This window comes from Ambystoma mexicanum, chromosome 2p, assembly GCF_040938575.1.
Source record: "Ambystoma mexicanum isolate Mex_15411 chromosome 2p, UKY_AmexF1_1, whole genome shotgun sequence".
NCBI classification, from domain to species: Eukaryota; Metazoa; Chordata; class Amphibia; order Caudata; family Ambystomatidae; genus Ambystoma; species Ambystoma mexicanum.
Window position 1 is genome coordinate 1,123,522,756 of NC_090923.1, and position 23,801 is coordinate 1,123,546,556.

Consider the following 23,801-nt stretch of genomic DNA (forward strand, 5'->3'; position numbering starts at 1 on the left):
GCCTCTCTGCACAGTGGTAGTGAGCCTACGCCTCCTCTTTTGTTGAGGTAGTGCATGGCCACTGTATTGTCCGTCATTATTAGGACGTTTCTTCCCCGTACAGACGGCAGAAAAGCCTTCAGCGCTAGTCTGATGGCTCTCAGCTCCAACAGGTTGATATGTAGTCTGGACTCCGATGGAGACCAACGACCGCTGATGGTCAAGTCGTTGGCGTGAGCTCCCCACCCCGTGAGTGAGGCATCCGTGACTACTGTTATCTCCGGCCATGGTTGCCAAAACATTTCTCCTTTCAGGATGTTCTCCCGACAGGCCCACCACTGAAGGTCTCGGGCTACTTTGACCGGGATCCGAAGGAGATCTGTCATCCTTCCTGAGAACTGTGACCACTGAGTTCTCAGTGCCCACTGGAGGGATCTCATTCTCAGGCGAGCCTCCGGCACGAGGAATATGCAGGATGCCATGAGGCCTAGCAACCTCAGAAAGTCGTAGGCTGGGAGATATTGGGCATTCTGAAATCTGATGACCATCTGCAGAATATCTCGAGCCCTCACCTCTGGTGGCAAGGCTTTTCCCAGGGAAGTGTCCAGGACTGCTCCAATGAATTGGAGTCTCTGTGATGGTATCATCTGTGACTTCTTTAAATTGAGGGAGAAGCCCAGCTTGTGAAGGAAGTGGCAAACATAATCTAGTTGTCTCTGAGCCTGTTCCGAAGATACAGCTCTGATCAACCAATCGTCTAGGTAAGGGTAGACATGAATCCCTTCCCTCCTTAGACTTGCAGCCACAACCGACATTAGCTTGGTAAAGACCCTCGGGGCGGAGGTTAGCCCAAATGGCAGAACTCGAAATTGATAATGAGAGCTGCCAATTGCGAACCTCAGGTATCTCCTGTGCCTGGGATGGATCGGCACATGGAAATAAGCGTCCTGGAGGTCTAGAGATACCAACCAGTCCTGAAGCTGGAGGGCCTGAAGGATCTGAGAGAGAGTCACCATCTTGAACTTGTCCTTTCGGAGGAATTTGTTCAATTCCCGTAAGTCTAAGATGGGTCTCAGTCCTCCGTCCTTCTTCGGTATTATGAAGTAGGGGGAGTACCAACCCTTGTTCCTTTCCGCTACAGGTACCAGTTCTATGGCACCTTTCTCTAGCAGGTCTAAAACCTCCTGCAAGAGGAGCGGATCTGGAAGCTTCAAAGGGTTGTTCCCCGGTGGATGACTCTGAGGGATATGTAGGAAGGGCAGGCAGTAACCTTGGGCCACTGTCTCCAGAGCCCAAGCATCTGACGTAATAGCCTGCCATTCCGTCAGATGGTGAGTTAACCTGCCCCCTACTGGTGTTCTGTGAGGGGAGACCTCAGAGTGGTTTTGAAGCGGCTGATGCAGTTGCCGAAGGTAAAGTGGCTCCTGCTCCTGCGGGTGCGGCTTTCTTTCCCCTACCCCGTCCACCACGGGTAAATCTTCCTTGGCCTCTTTGAGCCGGTCGTCCCCTGCCCCTTCCATATGAGGAATAGTAACGAAAGGACCGTCCTCTCCACGATGATCCCGAAGGACGAAAGGTATTCTGACGGATAGCAGCTCCCAATGACTTGGCTGCTGCCTTGGACGTTTGCAGTTTCTCCAAACTGTCATCCGCCTTCTTTCCAAAGAGGGTAGAACCGTCAAAGGGCATATTCAAAAGCCTGGTCTGCACGTCAGAGGCAAAACCAGACTTCCTCAACCACGCATGCCTGCGGATTGTGGTACTTGCCGCCATGGCCCTGCTGATACTGTCAGCAGAATCTAGGCCAGTTTGTAGGGTCTCGCACATCGCATCTTTACCATCCCTGATGATGTTTAAAAATGCGTCCCTTTCCTCTCCTTCTTGGAGGCAGTCAGCCGCTGATGAAGCGCACTCCCAAAGGGTGTGGCTGAACCTAGCGAGCGTACAGGTCGCGTTAATAGACTTTAACGCCATGCTACAGGCAGAAAAAACCTTCTTAGCCATGGCATCATACTTTTTGTCATCCCTATCCTGCGGAGCAGTGGGGTATGCAGATGTGCTGCCTGATGAGGTTGCAGCCTGTACAACCAAGCTCTCAGGAGTAGGGTGTTTTGACAAATATTCAGGGTCAGAACTAGCCACCCTGTATTTTGTTGACAGTTTTTTATTTACTGCCGGGATAATTTCTGGCGTTTCCCAGTTTGTCAAAATCCTTCTCTGTAGAGCAGAGTGAAATGGAACCACAGGATCCTCCTGTGGGCCCTTGTCCAGTATGTCAGTGAGGTCATCCTGCTGAAAGGCAGGAGAAGGTGCAGACCAACCCATAAATTCTATGATTCTAGACATCAGAGCTCTATATGGAGTCTCCGCATGTTCTCCTGGGTCTGGTTTGATAAATTCTGCTTCAGGAGAAGTGTCCAAGCCACTAGCTTCCTGAAGTGCATCCTGAAGATTTTTTAATCTTCCTTCCTCAGAGGCGAAAGTCTCTGGCTCTGGTGATGTGGTCCTCTGTAAATCAATATCTTGGTCTGAATCCTCCCTTTCCTCAAAAATCGAGGTTAAAGGGGGATACATTGGTTTTTGGAATGGTATAAACCCCATTTCCAATGCAGAAGGAGCCATCATCACAGGCCTTGAAAACGTCGATGTCGTCGACACCGACGTGAAAGTACTCGAAGGCGCCGTGAAAAGCGTCGAGAAATGTGTACTAGGCCTCGAAGAACTCGAAAGGATCGGAGTCTTGCTCGAGAACGACGTCGACGTTCTCGGCGTCGAGTCGGAGGTCTTTTGTCTAACCGTTGGCTGTGGAGTAGCCGTGGTTCTTTCCTTCACCGGCGTCGATATCGGCGTCGACGTCGGCGTCGACTCGATCGACTGATGCGCCGATGAATCCTTCGACAACGGCGTCGATGGCGCCGACCTCTGTTTCGAAGGAGTTTTCGACGATGGCGTCGATGATGCTTTATCTCCCGATGGCTCGAGGCGCTTTCGGGTTGACTTTTCCGCCGGGTACTGCGACTCGCGGCGTTTAGATTTTTTGGGTTTTTTACCCGGGGTATCACCCTCAGCTGTCTTCGAGGGGGACGAGGCCGCTTTCTCGAAGACGCTTAGCATCTTTTTCCTGAATTCCTCCCACTCAGCTTGCGAGCTGCGTTTTGTGGGGCAATGAACTCTCTCAGGAGAACTCGACGAAGATGACGAAGGGGATCTCCTACGTCTCTTCTTCGAGTGTCTCGATGTCGACGAGTGGTGGGAGCCACTTCGTGATCTAGATCGAGAGTGTTTTTTATGGTGAGGAGACGAACGTCTCGACTCTACCGAAGAAGCTTTCGAGGAAGTTAAAGTTGACCTACCTCTCTCGAGCTTCCCCCTACGCTCCTTCAAGGCTTTCGCCGTCATGGAAAGGCATTCCTCACACTCCGAACTCTGGTGCGTGATTCCCAGACACCACAAACAGACCCTGTGAGGGTCCGTCAACGACATTTTCTTCCCGCAGTCTCGGCACTTTTTGAAACCGGACCGAGGGGTCGTCGGGTCGGAGGAGGATGCCATCGATATCGAGGTAAATAGTAGTTATTATATACGTTATCTTGACGAGAACTGAGCAACGGTGTTCCGAGGCACAACGAAGCGCGGAAAAACGGAACTGAGCAACGGACGCTGCGCGCGGCCTTTATAGGCAGGATGACGTCGACGTCGGCACGGAGGCCGTCGAGGGTCATCGACTCGGCGATCATCGACGCGCAGCGCCCTCTGGCGAAAAAAATTTTCCGAGGCCAGCAAAGCTGAAGGATTTCTATCTAAGATAAGGAATACGTCGGAGGACACAATCCCTTCGAAAGATAAAAGCTCAATGCTCTCCTACGATCCAACCTATGGAGTCTCTTCTCGTCCTTACTAGGATGAGGAGGGGGATAGAAGGCAGGGAGCACCACCTTCTGACTTAAATGAAATTCAGACACATTAGGTAGGAAGGACGGCCGTATTTTCAATACAACCCTGTCTTTGTGGATCAAAGTAAAGGGTGGCTTAGAAGAAAGTGCCTGCAACTCTTAAATGTCAACAACCACAACAGACAAGAGTGCAAAGGTTCAAACGGAGCACCCAATAGAAACTTTAAGACCAAATTTAGGTCCAAGACCGGCACCTGAAAAGGCGATGACAGGAACACATTTGTGAGTCCTTTCACAAACTGAGTGACCAGTGCAATCTTAAAATAAGGGCATTCCTCGGACTAGCACTTAAAGATAGAAAGCGCTGCCAGATAACCTTTAATAGTTCCCACTTGAAGACCCCTGTGGACCAAAGAAAGTAAGGAGAGAACCTCTGGAATTGAGCACTGAAAAGGATCACCATTCTTTCCACTGCACCAGTCACAAAACATACGCCAGCGGCACAGGGATTATATGTTGCAGGCTGCCTGGCCGAAAGCAACCCCTCCATTACGTCATCCGGGAGGTCCCAATCCTTCTATCTCAAACTTTCAGAAACCATGCGTGAAGGTTGAGAGTCTTGACCTCTGGATGGAGAACCCGACCGTCATCTCACAAGAAGATCTGCTCTTTGGGGAAGATGCATTGGAGGACAGATGGACATTTCTAGAAGGTCCGGGTACCACGCTCTCCTGGGCCAATCCAGAGCAATGAGGATCATGTGTGCCTCGAACCTCCATAACCTCCGTAGGATTTGAGGAATGACGGGGATCGGAGGAAACGCGTACAGAAGCTGGAATGACCGATCCACGACGAATACGTCCCCTAGAGCTCCTCTTGGAGGAAATTCCCTTGAGCAGAACCTCTCGCACTTCCAGTTGAAACCTGTCGCAAACAGATGCACCTGCGGGATTCCCAAAAGGGCAAAGATCTGCTGAAGGACTTCCTGAGCCATCTCCCACACATGGGAGCCCACACTCTGCCTGCTCAGAGCGTCCGCTGCTGCGTTCTCTTCGCTGGCTAGATGCACTGCCGCCAGAGAGATTCCCTCTTGGATTGGCCAGAACCAGAGCTGCATCACCTCTCTGCACATTGGAAGCGACCCTACACCTCCTCTTTTGTTGAGGTAATGCATAGCCACTGTGTTGTCGGTCATTATCGGGACATTCTTCCCCAGTACAGGTGGCAGAAAAGCCTTCAGTGCTAGCCCGATTGCTCTCAGCTCCAAAAGGGAGATGTGTAGCTTGGACTTCCATGGAGACCACCGACCGCTGAAGGACAGATCGTTGGGATGAGTTCGTCACTACGTTACCTCTGGTCACGGTTGCCAAAAAAAGTTCTCCTTTCATAAGATTTCCTTCGCAGACCCACCACAGAATATCCTGCGAGACGCGACGCGGAACCCGAAGGAGATCTGACATCTTGCCGGAGAATTGGGACCTTTGTGTCCTGAGAGCCCATTGAAGGGATCTCATCTGCAGTCGAGCCTCTGGCACCAGAAGAATGCAGGATGCCATGAGGCCGAGCAACCTTAAGAATTTGAAAGCCGGAACACTCTGGGCATGTTGAAACTTGGTGACCATTTGGAAAATGTGTCGAGCCCTCGCCTTGGGTGGCAAGCACAGCCCAGAGGTACTGGAGCTGTTGGGAAGGGGTCATGTGTGACTTCTTGAAATTGAGTAAGAAGCCCAGTTTGTGGAGTGGCAGGTGACGTCGAGATGATCCAAGGCTTGTTTGGGAGAACGCGCCCTGATCAGCCAATCGTCCAGGTAGGGGTAGACGTTAATTCCCCCCACCTGCCCCCCCTCTCCTGAGATGCACTGCCACCACCACCATGAGCTTGGCGACGTCCCTCGAACGGAGGTCAACCCGAATGGCAGGACCTGAAACTGATAGTGCATGGCGCCAACTGCGAATCTCAGGTATTTCCGGTGCTCGAGATGGATCTGCACATGAAAATAAGCATCCTGTAGGTCCAATGACACCAACTAATCCTGCAGCTGGAGGGCCTGAAGGATCTGAGAAAGAGTGACCATCTCGAACTTGTCCTTCCTGAGGAACTTGTTCAAGTAACGCAAGTCCGAGATGGGTCTCAATCCTCTGTCCTTCTTGGGAATAAAAAAAATACAGGAAGTACCAACCCTTGTTTCTCTCCACCCCAGGCACTGGTTCTACAGTGCCCTTCTCTAGCAGGGTCAATATCTCCTGCACAATGTGCGGATCTGCAATCCTCAAAGAGTGCTTCGCTGGTGGATTGTTGTGAGGCTGTCGCAGAAAAGGAAGGCAGTAACCGTGGGCAATGGTTTCCACAGCCCACGCATCTGAAGTAATGGCTCGCCATTATTCTAGATGCTGAGAAAGCCTGCACCCTACCGGTGAACAATGAGTCAAGGCCGCAGATTGGTTTTGAAGCGGCTGCAGCAGCACCTGATGGCGAAGCGGCTGCTGTTTGAGCGGCTTTGGCACCGCTACCTCATCCACCACGAGGAAACTTACGTTGGCCCCTTTGACTGGCCAACCCTCTTGCCCTTCCAAATGAGGAGTAGTAGCAAGAAGGAACCACCCCTCCATTGCTGTCCCCTACGACGAAAAGGCTGAGGATGTCGAACAGCTGCTCCCTAAGATTTGGCAGCTGCTTTGGAGGTCTGCAACCTGAAGGCTCTTGTCAGCTTTGCTGCCAAACAGAGGAGACCCGTCAAAGGGAATGTTGAGAAGACGAGCCTGCACATCTGGTGCAAACCCTGACTTCCGCAACCACGCAAATCTGCGCATCACGGTGCTCATAGCCATGGGCCTGCTGACACTATCTGCAGTGTCCAACCCAGATTGAAGGGATTCACACATGGCATCCTTGCCATCCTTCACAATAGCTAGAAACTCCTCCCTTTCTTCCCCTTTGGGAATATGCTCAGCCGCTAAAGAGATGCAGTTTCACAGAGTGTGCGAAAACTTTGCTAAGGCACAGGTGGAGTTGGCCGATTTTAACCCCATACTCCCAGCAGAAAATACCTTGCATGCCCATCCATCCATCCATCCATCCATCCATCCATCCATCCATCCATCCATCCATCCATCCATCCATCCATGCGCTTATCGTCCCTATCCGGAGGGATGGTAGAGTATGCCGCCTGCTCCGAGGTGGCCGTGGCCGCCTAAACCACCAAACTCTCTGGAGTGGTGTGTGTGGATAGGTAGCCGGGGTCGCTACTGGATGGGCGGTATTTCTTCGTTAATGACTTGTTCACCGCCGGAATACTCTCTGGGAGTTCCAAGTAGCAGCCACCCTCTTTTGCAATGCCACATGAAATGGCAACACAAGGTTGGTTGACGGTCCCTGATCCAAAATATCTGTAAGATCATCTTGATCAAAATGCACCGGAGGCCTGCAAAAGCCCAGGTACTCCACAATTCTCAACATAAGTCTCTGATAAGAGGAGTCGCCATTATCCCCCGGGTCTGGCTTGCCGAACTCCATCTCAGGGGAAGTGTGAAGGTCACTGGCATTGTACAAAGACTGACACAGATCCTCCATCCGACTCTCTTCAGAAATGAGAGTCCAGAACATTAGGGGTCCCATGCGGAAGACCAAAAGGGACAATATCCTCATCCGACCTTTCTTCGTCCTCAAACGTCATGGAGGGACTCAAAGAAGTCCTTCCTTGGGAGAGGAATAAACCTCTTTTCAGCCACAGGCTTCACAGACTTAGAAGTAGCCTTTCTCGTCGGGTCCACAGTCACAGGGACCTCCACCAGTAAATTCGCCTAGATGGCATTGAAGGAGGCGATGGCTTTGACGGAGTCTGAGTCGACAATAGCGCCGACTGCTTCAAGGGCCTGACCGGGAGCAAAGACCGGACAGGCATGTCGCTGATGGTGTCGACACCTTCAAGGGCTTCGACGATTTTGCAGGCTTTGACGGAGACTAAGACCGCGACCTGGTTAGTCCCTCACATTCATCCGTAGCGTGGCCCTCGCCGAGGCACCACAGACAAATGGATGCGGGTCTGTGATAGACATCTTGGAGCCGCAGTCCTGACACTTCTTGAAGCCAGACCGCGAGGTTGTCGAGGTAGAAGACATAATTCAGTAACTTCACAGTAACCTCGAGGCGCGCCGAGTTTTACGAACCAAACACATTTGCAACAAAAACAGAACTGAGGGTACGGGCGCTGTGCGTCCTACTTATAACATCCAACGATGTCGCCCTCGACAGAGGCCTTCGAAGGACATCGACCCAACGCCATCAACGCAAGGTACCCTCTGCCAGGGAAAACATTTCCATAGATGAGGAATACATTGGAGGACACAATCCATTCAATCTCTGGGATCGTCACGCAACCAACATGCAACTGCCAGAGGGCAGTAACACGGGGTGAGCAGTTGTAAGGTCGACCACTTTATTTTTGCATTGGATGGGAACATTACAAAAAGGGAAGAAAACAAGGTATGAAGCAGTATAGACACTACATCGAGTGTCAGTTTAGGTGAAGGTACCGAAGCATGGAGGCTTAGGTGAAAGCCAGGTTTTCACATTTTTCCTAGAGGTCCAGCAGGAGGGCTCTTTTTAAAGCGGCAGGGAGATTCTTCCAGAGCTTAGTGGCAATGCCAGGGAAGCTTGTGCCTCCTGCAGTTTTTCAGTTGAAGCTGGGTACTCTGAGGTAACGGCAAATCGTGGATCTCAGTCGGCAGGGGGGTGTGGGGAGGGTGTATTTCTTCACGCGGCAGGTGAGGCATGCCGAGGCAGTGTAAGTGAGGCACCAGTGTGCTAAGGACAAAGCCTTGAATTTTATTGGCCCTTTTTTCTGGCTTCTGAGACATTGTGTTTGGACTGACCCAACGCAGCGGGGAGGGCGTTATTTTGAGTGGTTTGGAGTTCACACAGGTTTTGCTCAGAGGTGCCTGCACAAAGGGCGCTGCCGTAGTCAAGTTTAGCACCGATAGTGGCTCTGGCCATGGAGAGGCTGTTGGTTCTGGTAAGCAGGGTTCGAAATTGAGGGGAGCTGGGAGTGATTTAGCACCTGCTTCTAGCATAGTAGAGCCTGGTTAGAACACATCTAATATAAGTTTTAAACACAATGGCTCATACACAATGGAAAAGGACATCTCTGGAGCTCCTGGTTCCCCTGCAGTAACTCCTGCCTACAGGGTGATGACTAACACCCAGCAGCTGGTTTTAGCTCCTGCTCACCGGATCTCAATTTCAAGCCATGGGTAAGGAACGGTTTGCTGGCATCGAGTAGTTTGGCGTTGTAGACAGCAGAGGAGGCAATGGCGTTTAATCAGCACGATGGGTCAAGGGGGGCATCTAAGCAGATGGCCAAGGTTTTAGCTGTGGGTGAAGTTTCGATCAGACTTCCGTTGCGGGGTGCGGCGCATGAGCCTACGATGAGAAACTCGGTTTAGTCAACGTTTGGACAGGAGGTGAGACGCCATCTAGTTTTGGAGGATGTCGTAGACCAAGTTGATGGCCGCGACATCTTGGTGGTAGAGACCTAAGAGAGGGAGGAGGATTTGGGCATGGTCAGTGTAATTCGTGTATATGCCATGCCGAGGACATCCAAATGTCCATAAAGGGGGTTTGTATAAATGTTAAGAGTAGGGGAGATGTAGGAGCCTCGTGGTAGGCCACAGGTTATCAGCATGGGTGGGGCTGCATGATCGTTCATGAAAACACGAGTGGGTGGATCTGTCAGCCAGGAAGGACCTGATCCAGTAAAAGGCTGCAGGGGAGAAGTTAGCTGTTGAGGTGAGGTAGTTGCAAATCTTGCAGTGGTCGGCGAGGTCAAAGGCTGAAAATAGGTCTAGCAAAAGGAGCAGGGAGAGTTTGCCAGTGTCTTTAATGTCATCCAGTTTGTTTTTAAAGGTCCAGCAGCGCAGTGTTGGGTCCGTGTCTTGGGCAGAAGCCGATTGTCAGCTGCCGAGGACATGCAAGGCGAAGGTCGGTGCCAGCATGTTTTGTTAACTAAGGAGGGATCTTTTCTCCAAGCTGTTTCTGCAGCGCGTTTCTTAGCGCGAGTAGCCAGGAGCTCCAGTGTGAACCAAGAGGTTTTGTTTTAGTAAGGGTTTGGCTTTGTGGTGATAAATAGGTTTGGGCCGATTATTCCAAATCAAATAGGGCATTGGAGAATCAGTCTTTATTTTTTTACAGCTATATATTGATGCATATATATGGAGAAGATCACCCTGCCGTAGGCCCACCCCGGAACCCCCAATACATTAATTCTATCCCTAAACCCCCTGTAGTGATACACAAAATTGCAACCTTGCCAATCAGGGCTTTAGACGACAGCATTAGCCGCTGAAAGCCAATAGTGTATTCAAAGTATGTGCTAAAAATGCTGACAATAGTCTGTTGTAGCACTTCTATTATGCAGTAGTGAGCTACAAGGAATATGCAGGCCTAGTATGAGTGATCGGTCACATGTTGATAGACAGGCAGGGAGAGGGCCCTAGCTCTGTCGCTAATAGACATTTTTGGAGTGTTTGGAACATTATGGCACCTATATAGCGCTTAGATAGCCAGTCTTAAGCGCTATGAACACTAAGCTATGAGTGCATGCCTTTTAGAGCTTGCAGATGGGGTTAATACATCCCTGCTTCCCTTAGAATATTCTGCCTCACTAACGGTAGCCCTGCATGGCCCCAAGCTAATCTCCTTTTCTCTGGGAAGGCACTGATAAGACATTCCTGAGCTTTCGCGCAGATGGGCTCCAGGGAGCCAGGGAGGGGCTCAGAAGAAGCACAGTGGAAATTAACAGAGTTGGGTTTTTTTCCATGAGCCAGCCTATATTTTGCACAGGGAAAGTTCTGGAACTGTGCGTCATGGACGGGCAGCACGAGATTATAAAATATGCATGCTCACATGACTCAGGTGGGAGATCGTCCTGTGGACTTGGTTCGAGCAAGATCAAGTGCCCGGAATTTGGAGCTCTGATGGCACCCAGCAGCGCTGTCCTCTGAGCAGGGCTTGTTACAGCTAGTTTATGAGGGCCAGGGTCTCCCAGTGCTGATTGAAGGGGCGTAAAACTGTTTCTCTATGTTTCTCTATGTTTATCTAAGTTCTATGTTTCTCTATATTTTGCATTTCTCTAAGTTTTGTGCTTTGTAATCTTCTCTAACTTGAATCCCAAATGTATATGAAATTCACTGTTTAGAATAAATACTAAAACTTATTGAAGGTGTCATGTGTCACTAGCATGAGTTCACTGCTCAGCACAATAGAACCTGTATTTTGGGCTGAATTGGGTATTTTTGCTCTCAAAGGGCTGGCCCCGAGGAAGATTTTGCCCATAACAAGACACCCCCGTACAAATATATGCGGCAAAATGCGCAATACAAATTCTCCTGTGACCAATTTGGACGCCCAATAAATCAACCAATTAATTACCAATAAATAAGACACCTATCCAAAAAAAGCAACCGCTGGTTACGTGATCCAAACATTTTATGGCACTACTTGCAGTCCATACGCTACCATCCACTTTAGTGCGATTTGGCTGCTTTGGAAGTCGCATAAGGGAAGGTTTGGCTAGTTGAACCTTATCTAAAATCAGAATTATAATTTAAAGGGCCCTGGGTCACTTTGGGGCTCAACAGTATACTCGGATCATTTGATGTATATCCTGCAGCCAATAACTTAAATCTGATCCAATCATTTATCAGATAATCAAACGTGTACACATGTGCAAAACTAACTATTGTAAATGTATGATTGTTTACATAACAGAATGTACGGAAGTGGTTCAGTGGCAGGGCTAAAGACAAGCATTTCAAGTTAAAAGATAACCTAAGTGCATACTAAGCTATGAAAAAATAGCAAGCGCTCCAAGGGCGAGTATAGTGGATGGAATTACGAGGCATAGGGGAAACGGAGCATTTCGGGGCATAGCAGTGAAATCGCCAAGCTTTCCAGGTGAGAGATCTAAAATTGAGAAGCATTCTAAGGCAGAAAACAGGCAATTCAGAACCGAGAGGTATTGCCTTTTCCTACCAACACCTGCATTATAACGTACACAATGCAAATGGTTGCAATCCATCCAGGTACCATCGATCCAGTAGGAAGTCGGCAACAAGCAGTTCCAAGTCATAAAGTGAAAACAAAATGAGCAACAGCTGTGATTGGAGACACCTGCCAAGTAAGCCGCGTATGGAGGGGAACAATGGAGTGTTCAGAGTCGGAGGGCAACGGACATGGATTAAGAGGCGAAGAGGAATCAAAGAGTATTCCGAAGGGGCATACACAAATCAGGGTTTTATATACTATGAACTAGGGTGAACAGAAACAGAGGGCTTTGAAAAAGGGAATGAGATACAATAATGAGAAACACCAGGATAGGTGATGGGGCGAGTGGAGCAGAATTGGGCTCTCATAGGGAGGTCAGGAGTTCAATGAAGTAAAGAGACCTAAACTGTTCCTTGAAGAAAATTTGTTTTCAGTTGTGCTCTGCAACAGAGGCATCAATAAGCATTCAGGGAGTGAAAATTAGAATCGGTAAGGGAGCATTCCACAACACAAGGAAAAACAGAAACAGGTTAAACCCCATGACTAACAGCTTCACTTGTCCTGTGAATCTTTGTAGATGCACAATCAATACTGCACAGCACTCAACCAGTCCAAATGCCTTGTATCACTAGTATCGAATAAATCTTGGAGTGCAGGGTGAAGCATCTTACCTCAGACTCCTGCTCATCACCCCAGCACATGGCGCAGATCTCCTGGTCTCGTGTGAGGTTGCTCAACTCGGTGTAGTTGGTGGCCTGCTTCCTATGCAGGTTTACACCTGCGTAACAAAAGCAGGTATGGAGTCAGTATTAAATAAGGGCCTCCTGAAGATTGTGGATTTAGAACGTGGATGTGGAAGAAAAGGAAAACATTCACCAAATATGCTAGCAACCAAAACCTTCTAAACTACAGGATCCTGAAAAATCTGATCTAATAGCATAATTACAAAATAGACATTTAACTTTATTACAAAATGTATTTGATATAAAATGTGTTACACAAAATGTATAAAACCACATAAAACTCACTGCAAACACAACATCCACAATACATCAAAAACACATTGCCAATGTATATTCACCCACAATTGGGCACCAGACGAAATCTTCAAATGGTAAAAGTTGTGTACATACAACGTTTCTAAGTTTATTAGTATACTTATAGCGAAAAGCTTTGTAACACAGATTAAACATATACATCTCCAATGTTAAAAAAACAGTTTAAACAATCACATATCTCATCATATTACTGCATATACCTGGGCTTTACAAATACCTATATCTTGCGACATTGCTGTTGTACGATGCCTGTTTCATTTGTATATTCGCTTTTGTACCTTCTGTAAAGACCGGAGGGGGGGGGGGCCTGTACATCCGCTCTCTATATCGTTGACGAAAGGCACAGAGGACCCCTGCCAAGATTTTCTATTATTGGTAGACATATCTGAGCAATCAAGGCCTAGCTTATCAGGAGGTGATGCGAGCTAGTTCTTAAGTACAGTGTAGTCCCCAAGCACCCACAAAGGAATGTCCACACACTGTATTAGTTAAAACACAGTCTTTATATAATTAGTATGCAAGGTCATATACACGGTCATGATAACTCACTTTGTACTCCGAAAATCAACAATGGTAAATATGTACAATTCTAAAGTGGTACCACTTGCGTTATTAGATCTCATTAAAGTGCATACGGTCAGAATGACACAGATCAAAATAAAGAGGAAACCAGCAGTAGAGAGAGGAAGGAAAGCAAGGTGGTTGAGCAATTGGCAGAATACTGGTAACTACCGTTAAACACAGCTCTGTGTTGAGGTGCCCCCCACCTGAGCAACCTGTAGAAGGAGGATACAAGCCCAGTCCATATATTGCTCACCCTAGACTTTCCAATAGTTCTGCCACCCCAAAGTACCCTGGCGTTGTAGCTTTCCGCGTCAGGGAATCGACTGCCCTTCTTGAGTGTCCTCCCTTTCAGGGAGGAGTCACGGGTCGAACATCCGACGGAGAACAGGTCGAGCTACGATGGTGAAGTGGCAGCTTCGTTCCTAGCGGTGCTCGTTGACGGGGAAGCGTAAACGTCCTGCAAGGAAGAGGCGTGTGGGGCACCTCAAGGTCAATAGTTCTGGACCGCAAAGAGTTGAACTGTGGCCCAGCAAGGGCGTCGAGTCGTCGGTGTCTGTGGTCTTTGGGTGGCGGGAAACCCACTGGTGGATGTTCCTCCGCTGATCGACGGTCAGGCCTTCTCCAGCAGGATACAGCGGCGACGATGCGGACGAGAGCGTCCGTGGATCAATGAAGTTCTTAGGCAAGAGGAGCACGGCGGCAGTGGTGGACAACAGTCTGGGTGCTTGTCCTTGGAGTTCCGCAGCAATCCCCGTATAGGATCGGCAGCCTGTCAAAGGTCTGTCTACCAGGGAGCTTAGGCAAAGATCAGCTGGTGCACAATGGTCCCTCGTAGCTCAGGAAGAGGGCGCCTTACCAGATCCTTTCTGGGTCAGTCCTTGAGGCAAAGCAGCTTTCAGATTGTGAAGGAGAGCAACAGCAATTCTTCCTGTCCAGCAGGGCTTCAAGATCAAGCTTCAGTTACTCCAGTTACTCGTCGTAGTGGACTTCAGCTTCTGAACACGATTCCTAGCAGTGAGAGGTCCCCAGATATACTGTTGATCTTCCATTCATTCCCCTGGGTCACACTCAAGCATCCAATCACGACTAAGGACATTCATGCAGGCAGCCTGCCAGCCAATCAGGCACACGGTGCATTCAGGCCTTTCACTTCTCTCCAGACACAACAAGTTATGTGTATTGGGACAAGTACCAAGCCATTCAACACTCCATACTGTATTCATACCGGTTTCGGGCAGGGCTGTCTAAGGCATTGTATCAACCACCAGATACTAGACACCCACAACATAGAAAGCGTATTCGTCACACACTCCATTCACCCAGGTCCCACCCACAAGCGTACCCACAGGTGTACCCACAACATACGGTCTTTGAGAAGGCTCCAGCCAGTCTGGTCGGCACTTCCCCATACTACCATGTATGGAACTTCCACCCAACAGCCAGTCAGGGGGAAGGGACAGAGGCAGGGCTTCTCGGGACTTCAAGACGATCAGGATAACAGGTGATGGAAGGCAAGAGGCCATGGGGGCCATTTTGTCTCCATCCGGAATCTACCGATTCCAATGACAGGGCCTGGGCATCCCAAAATGGAGGACGCTCAGGGCACCAGTAATTTCAGAGCGGAGCTGCCACCAGCCCATACCCTGCTCTGTGGGTCACACACAGGTGCCCAAAAACATACACTACGGGCACAGGGTTGCACCCCTACCCATGGGTGCCATAAGGGTATCCCATGGGTCTGTTCACCAAACCAATAGAGTCCCACATGAACTCCTGTGCGGAAAGCACTACAGAACACATGATAAAAAGAGTAAAGGACAAGGATACGGAGGCCCTGTCCCTCCGATGCATTTCCAGCATCACAGTCGCTCCCCCCCAGACTGAGGCTAGGGTGCCTAATCTCCCACGAGATAGACACCCTCATCCAGACAGTCAACATACCTTCTGGAAAGGCCATCTGCATTATCGTGACTCTTCCCTGCTCTGTGCTCAATGGTAAAGTCTAGCACTTGTAGACTAATGGACCACCGGAACAGTTTAGAGTTTTCACCCTTCATCTGCATAAGCCACTTAAGGGGCTTATGATCGGTTTGGACCTTGAAGGTAGACCCCGTAAGGTAGGGCCTAAAAATGCCTAAGGCTCCAAACTATACTAAAACATTCCTTTTCAACAGTAGCCCACCTAAGTTACCTACCCTTAAATTGTCTACTGATAAATATGATCGGATGTTGTCTTCCTTTGTCATCTAACTGGGACAAGACAGGTCCAATTCCGGTGTTGCAGGCATCAGTTTGAACGATAAAGGGCTTGCTGTAATCAGGCGCACACAACACGGGTGCCCTACACAGACTTTCTTTCAAGCCATCAAAGGCCCTCTGACAGTCTTCCGTCCAATTAACCTTCCGCGGTTGCTTGGGCGAAGTCAGAGCTGTCAGGGGTGCAGCTATGGTTCCATAGTCTGCCATGAAATTGCGATAATACCCCGTGAGGCCCAAAAAGGCTCTCACCTGGGTTTGAGTAGTGGAAGTCTCCCAGTCATGTACATCCAGTACTTTACTGGGGAGAGGTTGGATTTGACCCCCTCCTACCTCATGACCAAGATACGTGACTTTCCCCTGAGCTATCTGGCACTTGGTGGTCTTGATAGCGAGGTTAGCCCTTTGCAACGCCTGCAACACTTTATCCAGATGCGTCAAATGCTCTTCCCAAGTGGAACTGTAGACGGCAATGTCGTTGAAGTACGCCACAAAAAAAGGCTTCCAGCCCACTAAGCACATGATTGACTAATCTCTGGAAAGTGGCAAGGGCGTTCTTCAACTTGAAAGGCACGAGTCCCTCTGGTGTTGAGAACGCTGTCTTTTCCTTGGCATGGTCCGCCAGAGCTATTTGCCAATAGCCTGAGGCAAGGTCAAAGGTGCTCACAGATTTGGCAGCCTCTATGGTGTCCACGAGCTCATCAGCCCGGGGCAATGGGCGCGCGTCAGTTTTAGTGATGGCATTGACTCCTCGGTAGTCCACACAGAACCGCCAATCCTTGGTACCTGCCTGGGAACAAGGACCATGGGACTGGACCAGGGACTGGGTTGAGGGTTCAATAACACCCAGATCCAACATCTTGGCGACCTCAGCCTGGATGTGGTTCTTAACGGTATCTGAAATACGGTAGCACATGCTTTTGACAGGCACACTGTCACCAGTGTCAATCTCGTGCCTACACCACTGTGTAAGGCCTGGTGTCAGCGAAAACAGAGAGGCGTACTGCTGGAGCAAAGCCCTGCAGGCCCTCTGCTGCTCTGCTGTCAGATCGGGAGAGAGATGGACTCCCTCCACGGAGCCATCCTGAGGGTTGCTATGCAAATCAGGAAGGGGCTCACTCTCATCCTCTCCTTGCCCTGAAGCTAGCAAGAGACATGAGACTTCGGCTCGCCTGTGGAAAGGCTTGAGCTTGTTGACATGGAATACCTGAGGGGCGACCCCAGAGACTCCCATGTCAACCAGATAATTGACCTCGCCCATCTTGGAGATTATCCTGACGGGTCCAGTCCATTTATCTGCCAAAGCCCGGGGCTTGGTAGGCTCCATCACGAGGACCCCCTGTCCCGGAGTCCAATCCACTTGCGATGCTTTAAGGTCATGCCAGTACTTCAATTCCTGCTGGCCTTAAGATTCACTGTTGACTGACCCATCATCTGTGCCATCCTCCGTCTGAGGCCTAACACATAGTCCCCCACTTGCTTGGCGGGACCTGGAGGGGTGGCCTCCCAACCTTCTCGGATCAAAGCAAGGGGCCCCCTCAAGGGATGTCCAAAGAGTAACTCAAGGGGCTGAAACCAACACCCTCTTGAGGAACCTTTCGGTAAGCAAACAGCAGGCATGGCAGGAGAAGATGCCACTTCTTCCTGAGGGGCTCTTCCAAAGCGCCTAACATGCCCTTGAGAGTGTTGTTAAATCTCTCAACCAACCATTGGTCTGGAGGTGGTAAGAGGTGGAGAATTTGTAAATTACTCCGCATTCTTTCCGCATGGTTTTCATGTAACTCGACATGAAGTTGGGTCCTCTATCAGAGACAACCTCCTTAGGGAACCCAACACGGGTGAAAATGCCCAGGAGAGCCCTGGCAACCACCTTGGCCGTAACCGCCCGAAGGGGTATAGCCTCAGGGTACCTGGTGGCATGATCGACCAGGACCAGGATGGACCTATGGCCACCTGACGTGGGTCAAGGGGACCGACGAAGTCGATGCCCACCCTCTCAAACGGTGTGCCAACCACTGGCAATGGTTGCAGTGGGGCAATTACTCTGCCTCCAGTCTTACCAGACAACTGACAAGTGGGGCAGGTCCTGCAGTGGGAATCCACTTCTACTCCCATCCAGGGCCACTAGAAATGGGCCGAGAGCCTCTGCTTTGTCTTCTTGGTCCCAAGATGACCATCTAAGGGCACCTCATGCGCCAACTGTAGCAGGAAGGGCCTGTAAACCTGAAGTACCACCAACCTCTTGAGGGCACCAGGTTCAGGCTTAGTGGGCTCACCAACGAGGAGCTCACCCCCTCCCCCCCAATAAATCCGAAATGTCCTAGGCACTTCTCCTTGTGCCTGGGACAGGGCCTGTGTCCTCAGACCCTCGAGAGAGTGGCACACGCTCTGTCCCTTACAGAAGTCTGCCCGGGAGGGTCCCCCTTCAGCTAACAAGCATTGAAGGTCGGGATGATCCTCCAGGTTAAGAGCCTCTCCCACAGGAAAAGACTTCTGGCTCTTCTCCCACAGGAGCTGACACGGGATTTACCACTGGACCCAGCCCATCCGGAGCATGGATCCCAATGGGTGCTGTCGGAACAGCAGGGGCTTCCTCCACAGAGGTGGCCTTACTTTCCTGTTTCCTTCGTGCCTTGCCCTGTCGGCAAGGGTACCGGGCTCACAGCCGGACCCTGTGTGACCTGCGATCGGGTGACTGCCACAGCAGCCATGGGTAGACCATCCGTGATCATCCCCAACTCGACCAAATCGTTTCCCAACAAAATGTTCGCATGCACGTTGTCCTGAACCAGAACCGGAAGCTTTGCTGTCTTGTCTCCAATCATAATGTTGACTAAGGCTACAGGCGATAATTTGGGAGGCCCACCAGCTAACCTGGTGCTTCTCAGAGGAGCACCTACATAGTCCTCTGGCTTGAGCAGGGTCCTGTCCACAAACTGTCATGCTTGCCCCAGTGTCTCTCAAACCAGTAGAAGGCTGGCCATTCAAGAGGACACTTCTCAAAAACCTACGAGTGTTTTGTGGGATAGTCACCAGTACTTCTGCATACTGGTCCCAGGCCCCAAGGGACACTAAGGAAATCTCTACGGGATCACTGAAGGCGATTCCAGTAGAGGAGGGGAGGACAGTGGCCTCCACCTCAGGTACAGAGTAGGGGTAGGTCAGGCTGGCAGCCTGGACTCCAAGTGCCTTACCCTTACACTTGGGGTCACCCCTTCGGTGGTCCAGAGCCCCACAATCCCAACAAGTGCCGGGAGTGCAGGGTACGGTACTGGAGCCACTGGGACCCTGCTTTGCAGCAGGCGGACCACTACTCTTACTCCCACCCACAACAGACTTATCCCCACTAGTTTTTTGGGTCTTCGGAGAGGAAGGTTTTGGCTTACCCGACTGATCGCTTTTGGGACTCCTCAGCTTTCTGAGAGGCCCCCTTTTCTTTGTCCTTGTCCTTCCCACTGGAGTCCTTAGGGGACACCCGGTGGGAGACCCACTTGTCAGCCAACCTAGCCAGCTTAAAGGGGTCCAATACTGACGCAGCTCTTGTGAACAGGCTTCCGAAAAATGCTAAAAAAAAAAAAAAACAGGTGGTGAGACAATTCAACAAACGTTTTCACTTTGTAGATAATCAATCCACCCCATCATGTTCATGTGCACAGCACTCACCAGTCAACCCAAGAGACATACACTCGTTTCTTAAAATCCCTGAACCATTTAAGATATTGGGTAGGCGTTTTGCCAAACTTGGCAATTAAAGCAGACTTCATCACTCATACTGACTCCTTTCTTCCACACTCAGTTTCAGAATACAGTCATATCCCGTTTGAGGCACTCTGCTTAACAAACACTTAGCACAATCTCTCAACATCGTGAATTGCACAAGCCATTTCAAACGCTTCAATCCATTGGAGTATATCAGAACCCTCCGCATACATACCAACCAAATCTTTCATAAACTTGGTTGCTGGGGACCCGACACAACTGGTTTCGCTGTAGTCTCCACTCGAGCTTTCTCCAACTGGATTCGCTGACATTCGGTGTACTTGTCTTTGAGTTCAAGATCCCTATTCTTGAGTTCCACTTGCTGTGCCAACTCCTCTTTCTTAAGCTCAACATCGAGTTCCAACTTCATCCTTAATAACTCAAGCTCTAAAGAACTGCTGGTGTTCGGAACAGAGGCCGCAGGAATGGTGGCATTCCCAGAATCGGACTCGGCGACAACCCCAGGGGTAGAGTCCTCATTGGTTGCATCCCCCCTTCAAGAGTTTCACAATCGATCCGTTAGTCCACCAGGGCAGCTATTAGCTCAGCCCTAGAGTTATCCACAAAGTATAATTCCTTGGCTTCACAAGCACTATGGAGAGCCTCTACGCTCATCTGAGTCAATTTACCATTCGCAATCTTGTACAGGACTAAACCTTAATTTAACAAAGTGCACATATCCTTCGTAAGTGGGACGGTTACACGCTGAGTCTTAAAACCATACGCATCCCACCGCTGCCACCAGCTGTAAAGACCAGAGGGGGTGGGGGGTCTGTACTTCCGCTCTCTATACGGTAGAGGAGAGGCACAGAGGACCCCTGCCAAGATTCTCTATTATTGGTAGACGTAGTCGAGCAATCAAGGCCTAGCTTCTCAGGAGGTGATGCAAGCCGATAAGTACAGTGTAGTCCCCAGGCACCCACAAAGGAATGTCCAGACACTGTATCGGTTAAAACACAGTCTTTATATAATTAGTATTCAAGGTCATATACTCGATCACGATAACTCACTTTGTACTCTGAAAATCAACATTGGTAAATATGTACAATTAAGTGGTACCACTAACGTTATTAGATTCATTAAAGTGCATACGGTCAGAATGACACAGATCAAAATAAAGAGGAAACCAGCAGTAGAGAGAGGAAGGAAAGCAAGGTGGTTGAGCAATTGGCAGAATACTGGTAACTTCCACCATTAAACAGCTCTGTGTGGAGGCCCCCACCACCTGGGCAACCTATAGCAGAAAGATACAAGCCCATTCCATATATTGTTCACCCTGGACTTTCCAATAGTTCTGCAACCCCAAAGTACCTTGACGTTGTAGCGTTCCACGTCGGGGAAATCGACAGCCCTTCTCGAGTGTCCTCCCTTTCAGGCAGGGGTCACGGGTCGAACGTTTGACGGAGAACAGGTCGAGCTACGACGGTGAAGTGGCAGCTTCGTTCCTAGCGGTGCTCGTTGACGGGGAAGTGTAAACGTCCTGCAAGGAAGAGGCGTGCGGGGCACCTCGAGGTCAATAGTTCTGAACCGCAAAGAGTTGAAGAACTGTTGCCCAGCAGGGGCGTCGAGTCGTCAGCGTCTGTGGTCTTTGGGTGGCGGGAAACCCACCAGTGGATGCTCCTCAGCGCGTCAACGGTCAGGCCTTCTCCTGCAGGATACAGCGGCAACGATGCGGACGAGAGCATCCTTGGATCAATGAAGTTCTTGGGCAACGGGAGCACGGCGGCTCCAGTCGGCGACGGTGGTGGGCGACAGTGGTGGACAACAGTCCGGGCGCTTCTCCTTGGACTTCCGCAGCAATCCCCTTATCAGGTTGGCAGCCTGTCGAAGGTCTGTCTACCAGGGAGCTTTGGCAAAGATCAGCTGGTGCACGATGGTCCCTCGTAGCTCGGGAAGAGGGCGCCTTACCAGGTCCTCTCTGGGTCAGTCCTTGAGGCACAGCAGCTTTCAGATTGTGAACGAGAGCAACAGCAATTCTTCTCATCCAGCAGAGCTTCAATATCAAGCTTCAGTTACTCGTCGTAGTGGACTTCAGCTTCTGAACACGATTCCTAGCAGTGAGAGGGCCCCAGATATACTGTTGATCTCCCATTCATTCCGCTGGGTCACACTCAAGCATCCAATCATGACTAAGGGCATTCATGCAGGCAGGCACATGGTGCATTCAGGCCATTCACTGCTCTCCAGACACTCACAACAAGTTATGTGTATTGGGACAAGTACCGAGCTATTCAACACTCCATACTGCATTTATACCGGTTTCGGGCAGGGCTGTCTCAGGCATTGTGTCAACCACAAGATACTAGACACCCACAACATAGAATGCATATTCGTCACACACTCCATTCACCCAGGTCCCACCCACAGGCGTACCCACAACATTCGGTCGTTGAGAAGGCTCGAGGTGGTCTGGTCGGCACTTCCCCATACTACCATATATGGAACTTCCACCCAACAGCCAGTCAGGGGGAAGAGACAGAGGCAGGGCTTCCCGGGACTTCGGGAAGATCAAAAGTAACAGGTGATGGAAGGCAAGAGGCCATGGGGGCCATTTTGTCTCCATCCGGAATCTACCAATTCCAATGACAGGGCCTGGGCATCCCAAAATGGAGGACGCTCAGGGCACCAATCATTTCAGCACGTAGCTGCCACCAACCCGTACCCTGCTCTGTGGGTCACACACACAGGTGCCCAAAAAAATACACTAGGGGCACAGGGTTGCACCCCTACCCATGGGTGCCATAAGGGTATCCCATGGGTCTGTTCACCAAACTAAAAGAGAGAGCTGCACCGCCAGGAGTCCCACATGAACTCCTGCGCAGAAAACACTACAGAACACACAATAAAAAGAGTAAAGGACAAGGATACGGAGGCCCTGTCCCTCCGATGCATTTCCAGCATCACACCTTCCACCTGTGAATAGATACCAACTGTTTATACCCTATCTAATTAATATCTGTATGTACATTTTTACCCTGCTGCTGTAACTAAGCTTCGCATATACTTGTAACTGCTGCGCCCTGTTACCCTAGGGTATGTTGCGCATTATAAATAAAAAAAAAAACTATTACAATTCAATACATCGTAAAATTAGAACGATCCTTTTATAAAATACAACCATAAAATGTATCAAATTGATATAATTTCCACTCATAAATGGTCTCCAATCTCACAATCAAAAGGTGGTAAATAGACTCAGTTACTTCATTACCACACAAGTGACACATTCGGCTGTCTCGTGGTATGCCCATCTGTGCACCCTTTGTTTCCAGAGCTTCAGATCTGTTGAATTTCAGTAGTAAATATAGCCAAACAGTATTTGGACTAGGATAGGCATTGATATAGCCCGGGGGGGGGGGGGGGGGAGTTGAGGGGAGAACTTCTGGCAATACGGTCTTGACAATAAACGCTGCTATATGATTTTGTTGCTAGGTTAGTTAAGTATTGTCCATAACCAACTTCTTTCAGTTTACATTTTAACATGTGTTTTATGATGTACACACTGGTTTGGTCGGTAATTGAGGATACGCCAGCCCACTTGATGTGTAACATTTTTTATTTACCCATGGTACCAATCAATACTTTACTATCTAGTCTCAGAAACGCTGCAACATAGGGTGCCGTAATTCTATCTATTTCTAATCTACTTAACTTCTCAAAACCCATCACACATTGATTGATGAATGGATGAGATACCAGACAGATTGAATTCCAAGTATAGGTACTCCACACTTACATTCGGTGGTAAGCGGAACAATATGATGATAGCATAGAGCAAAATCAGTCTTATTTTTGCTATATATATGGTCAAAACTGCAGAGACAGAATATCCGCAGTTTCGCCCGATAAATATAGTCGGAGCATTTGTTGAGGTTAAAAACCGAGCTTGAAGAGAAGCCCAGTGTGAGGCCCATGTTAGTCGATCATCCACTATAATTCCCAGATATTTATAGGTCGTCACTTGTTCAACTGTTTTGCCATACAGCGTCCACACATTTTTTTGGCCTACGTTTTTTTTTTGTGAAAGCCATCACTTTACTTTTGTCAATATTGATTGGCAATCCATTGTCGGTACAATATTTGACAAGGGCATCCAGCATACGCTGGAGACCTGCAGGTGTATAATCTAATAGTACAAGATCATCGGCATATGCTAGTCATCCGATGATAACATTGGGGATCTTAACTGGATTGGCAGTATTAAGACTGAATGCATCTTGTATATCCGCCAGATAGAGGTTAAATAATACT

The 23,801-nt window shown here is 49.5% G+C and overlaps 1 protein-coding gene across 1 annotated transcript in view; it reads right to left on the reverse strand.

The window, feature by feature from the left end:
* WDR74 (WD repeat domain 74) overlaps window positions 1-23,801 on the reverse strand; it is a 383,453-nt gene that overhangs the window by 301,455 nt on the left and 58,197 nt on the right. Inside the window, exon 2 of the mRNA XM_069645163.1 lies at window positions 12,585-12,691. Coding sequence (XP_069501264.1) covers window positions 12,585-12,691 — 107 coding nt within the window. The remainder of the gene's footprint in view (window positions 1-12,584; window positions 12,692-23,801) is intronic.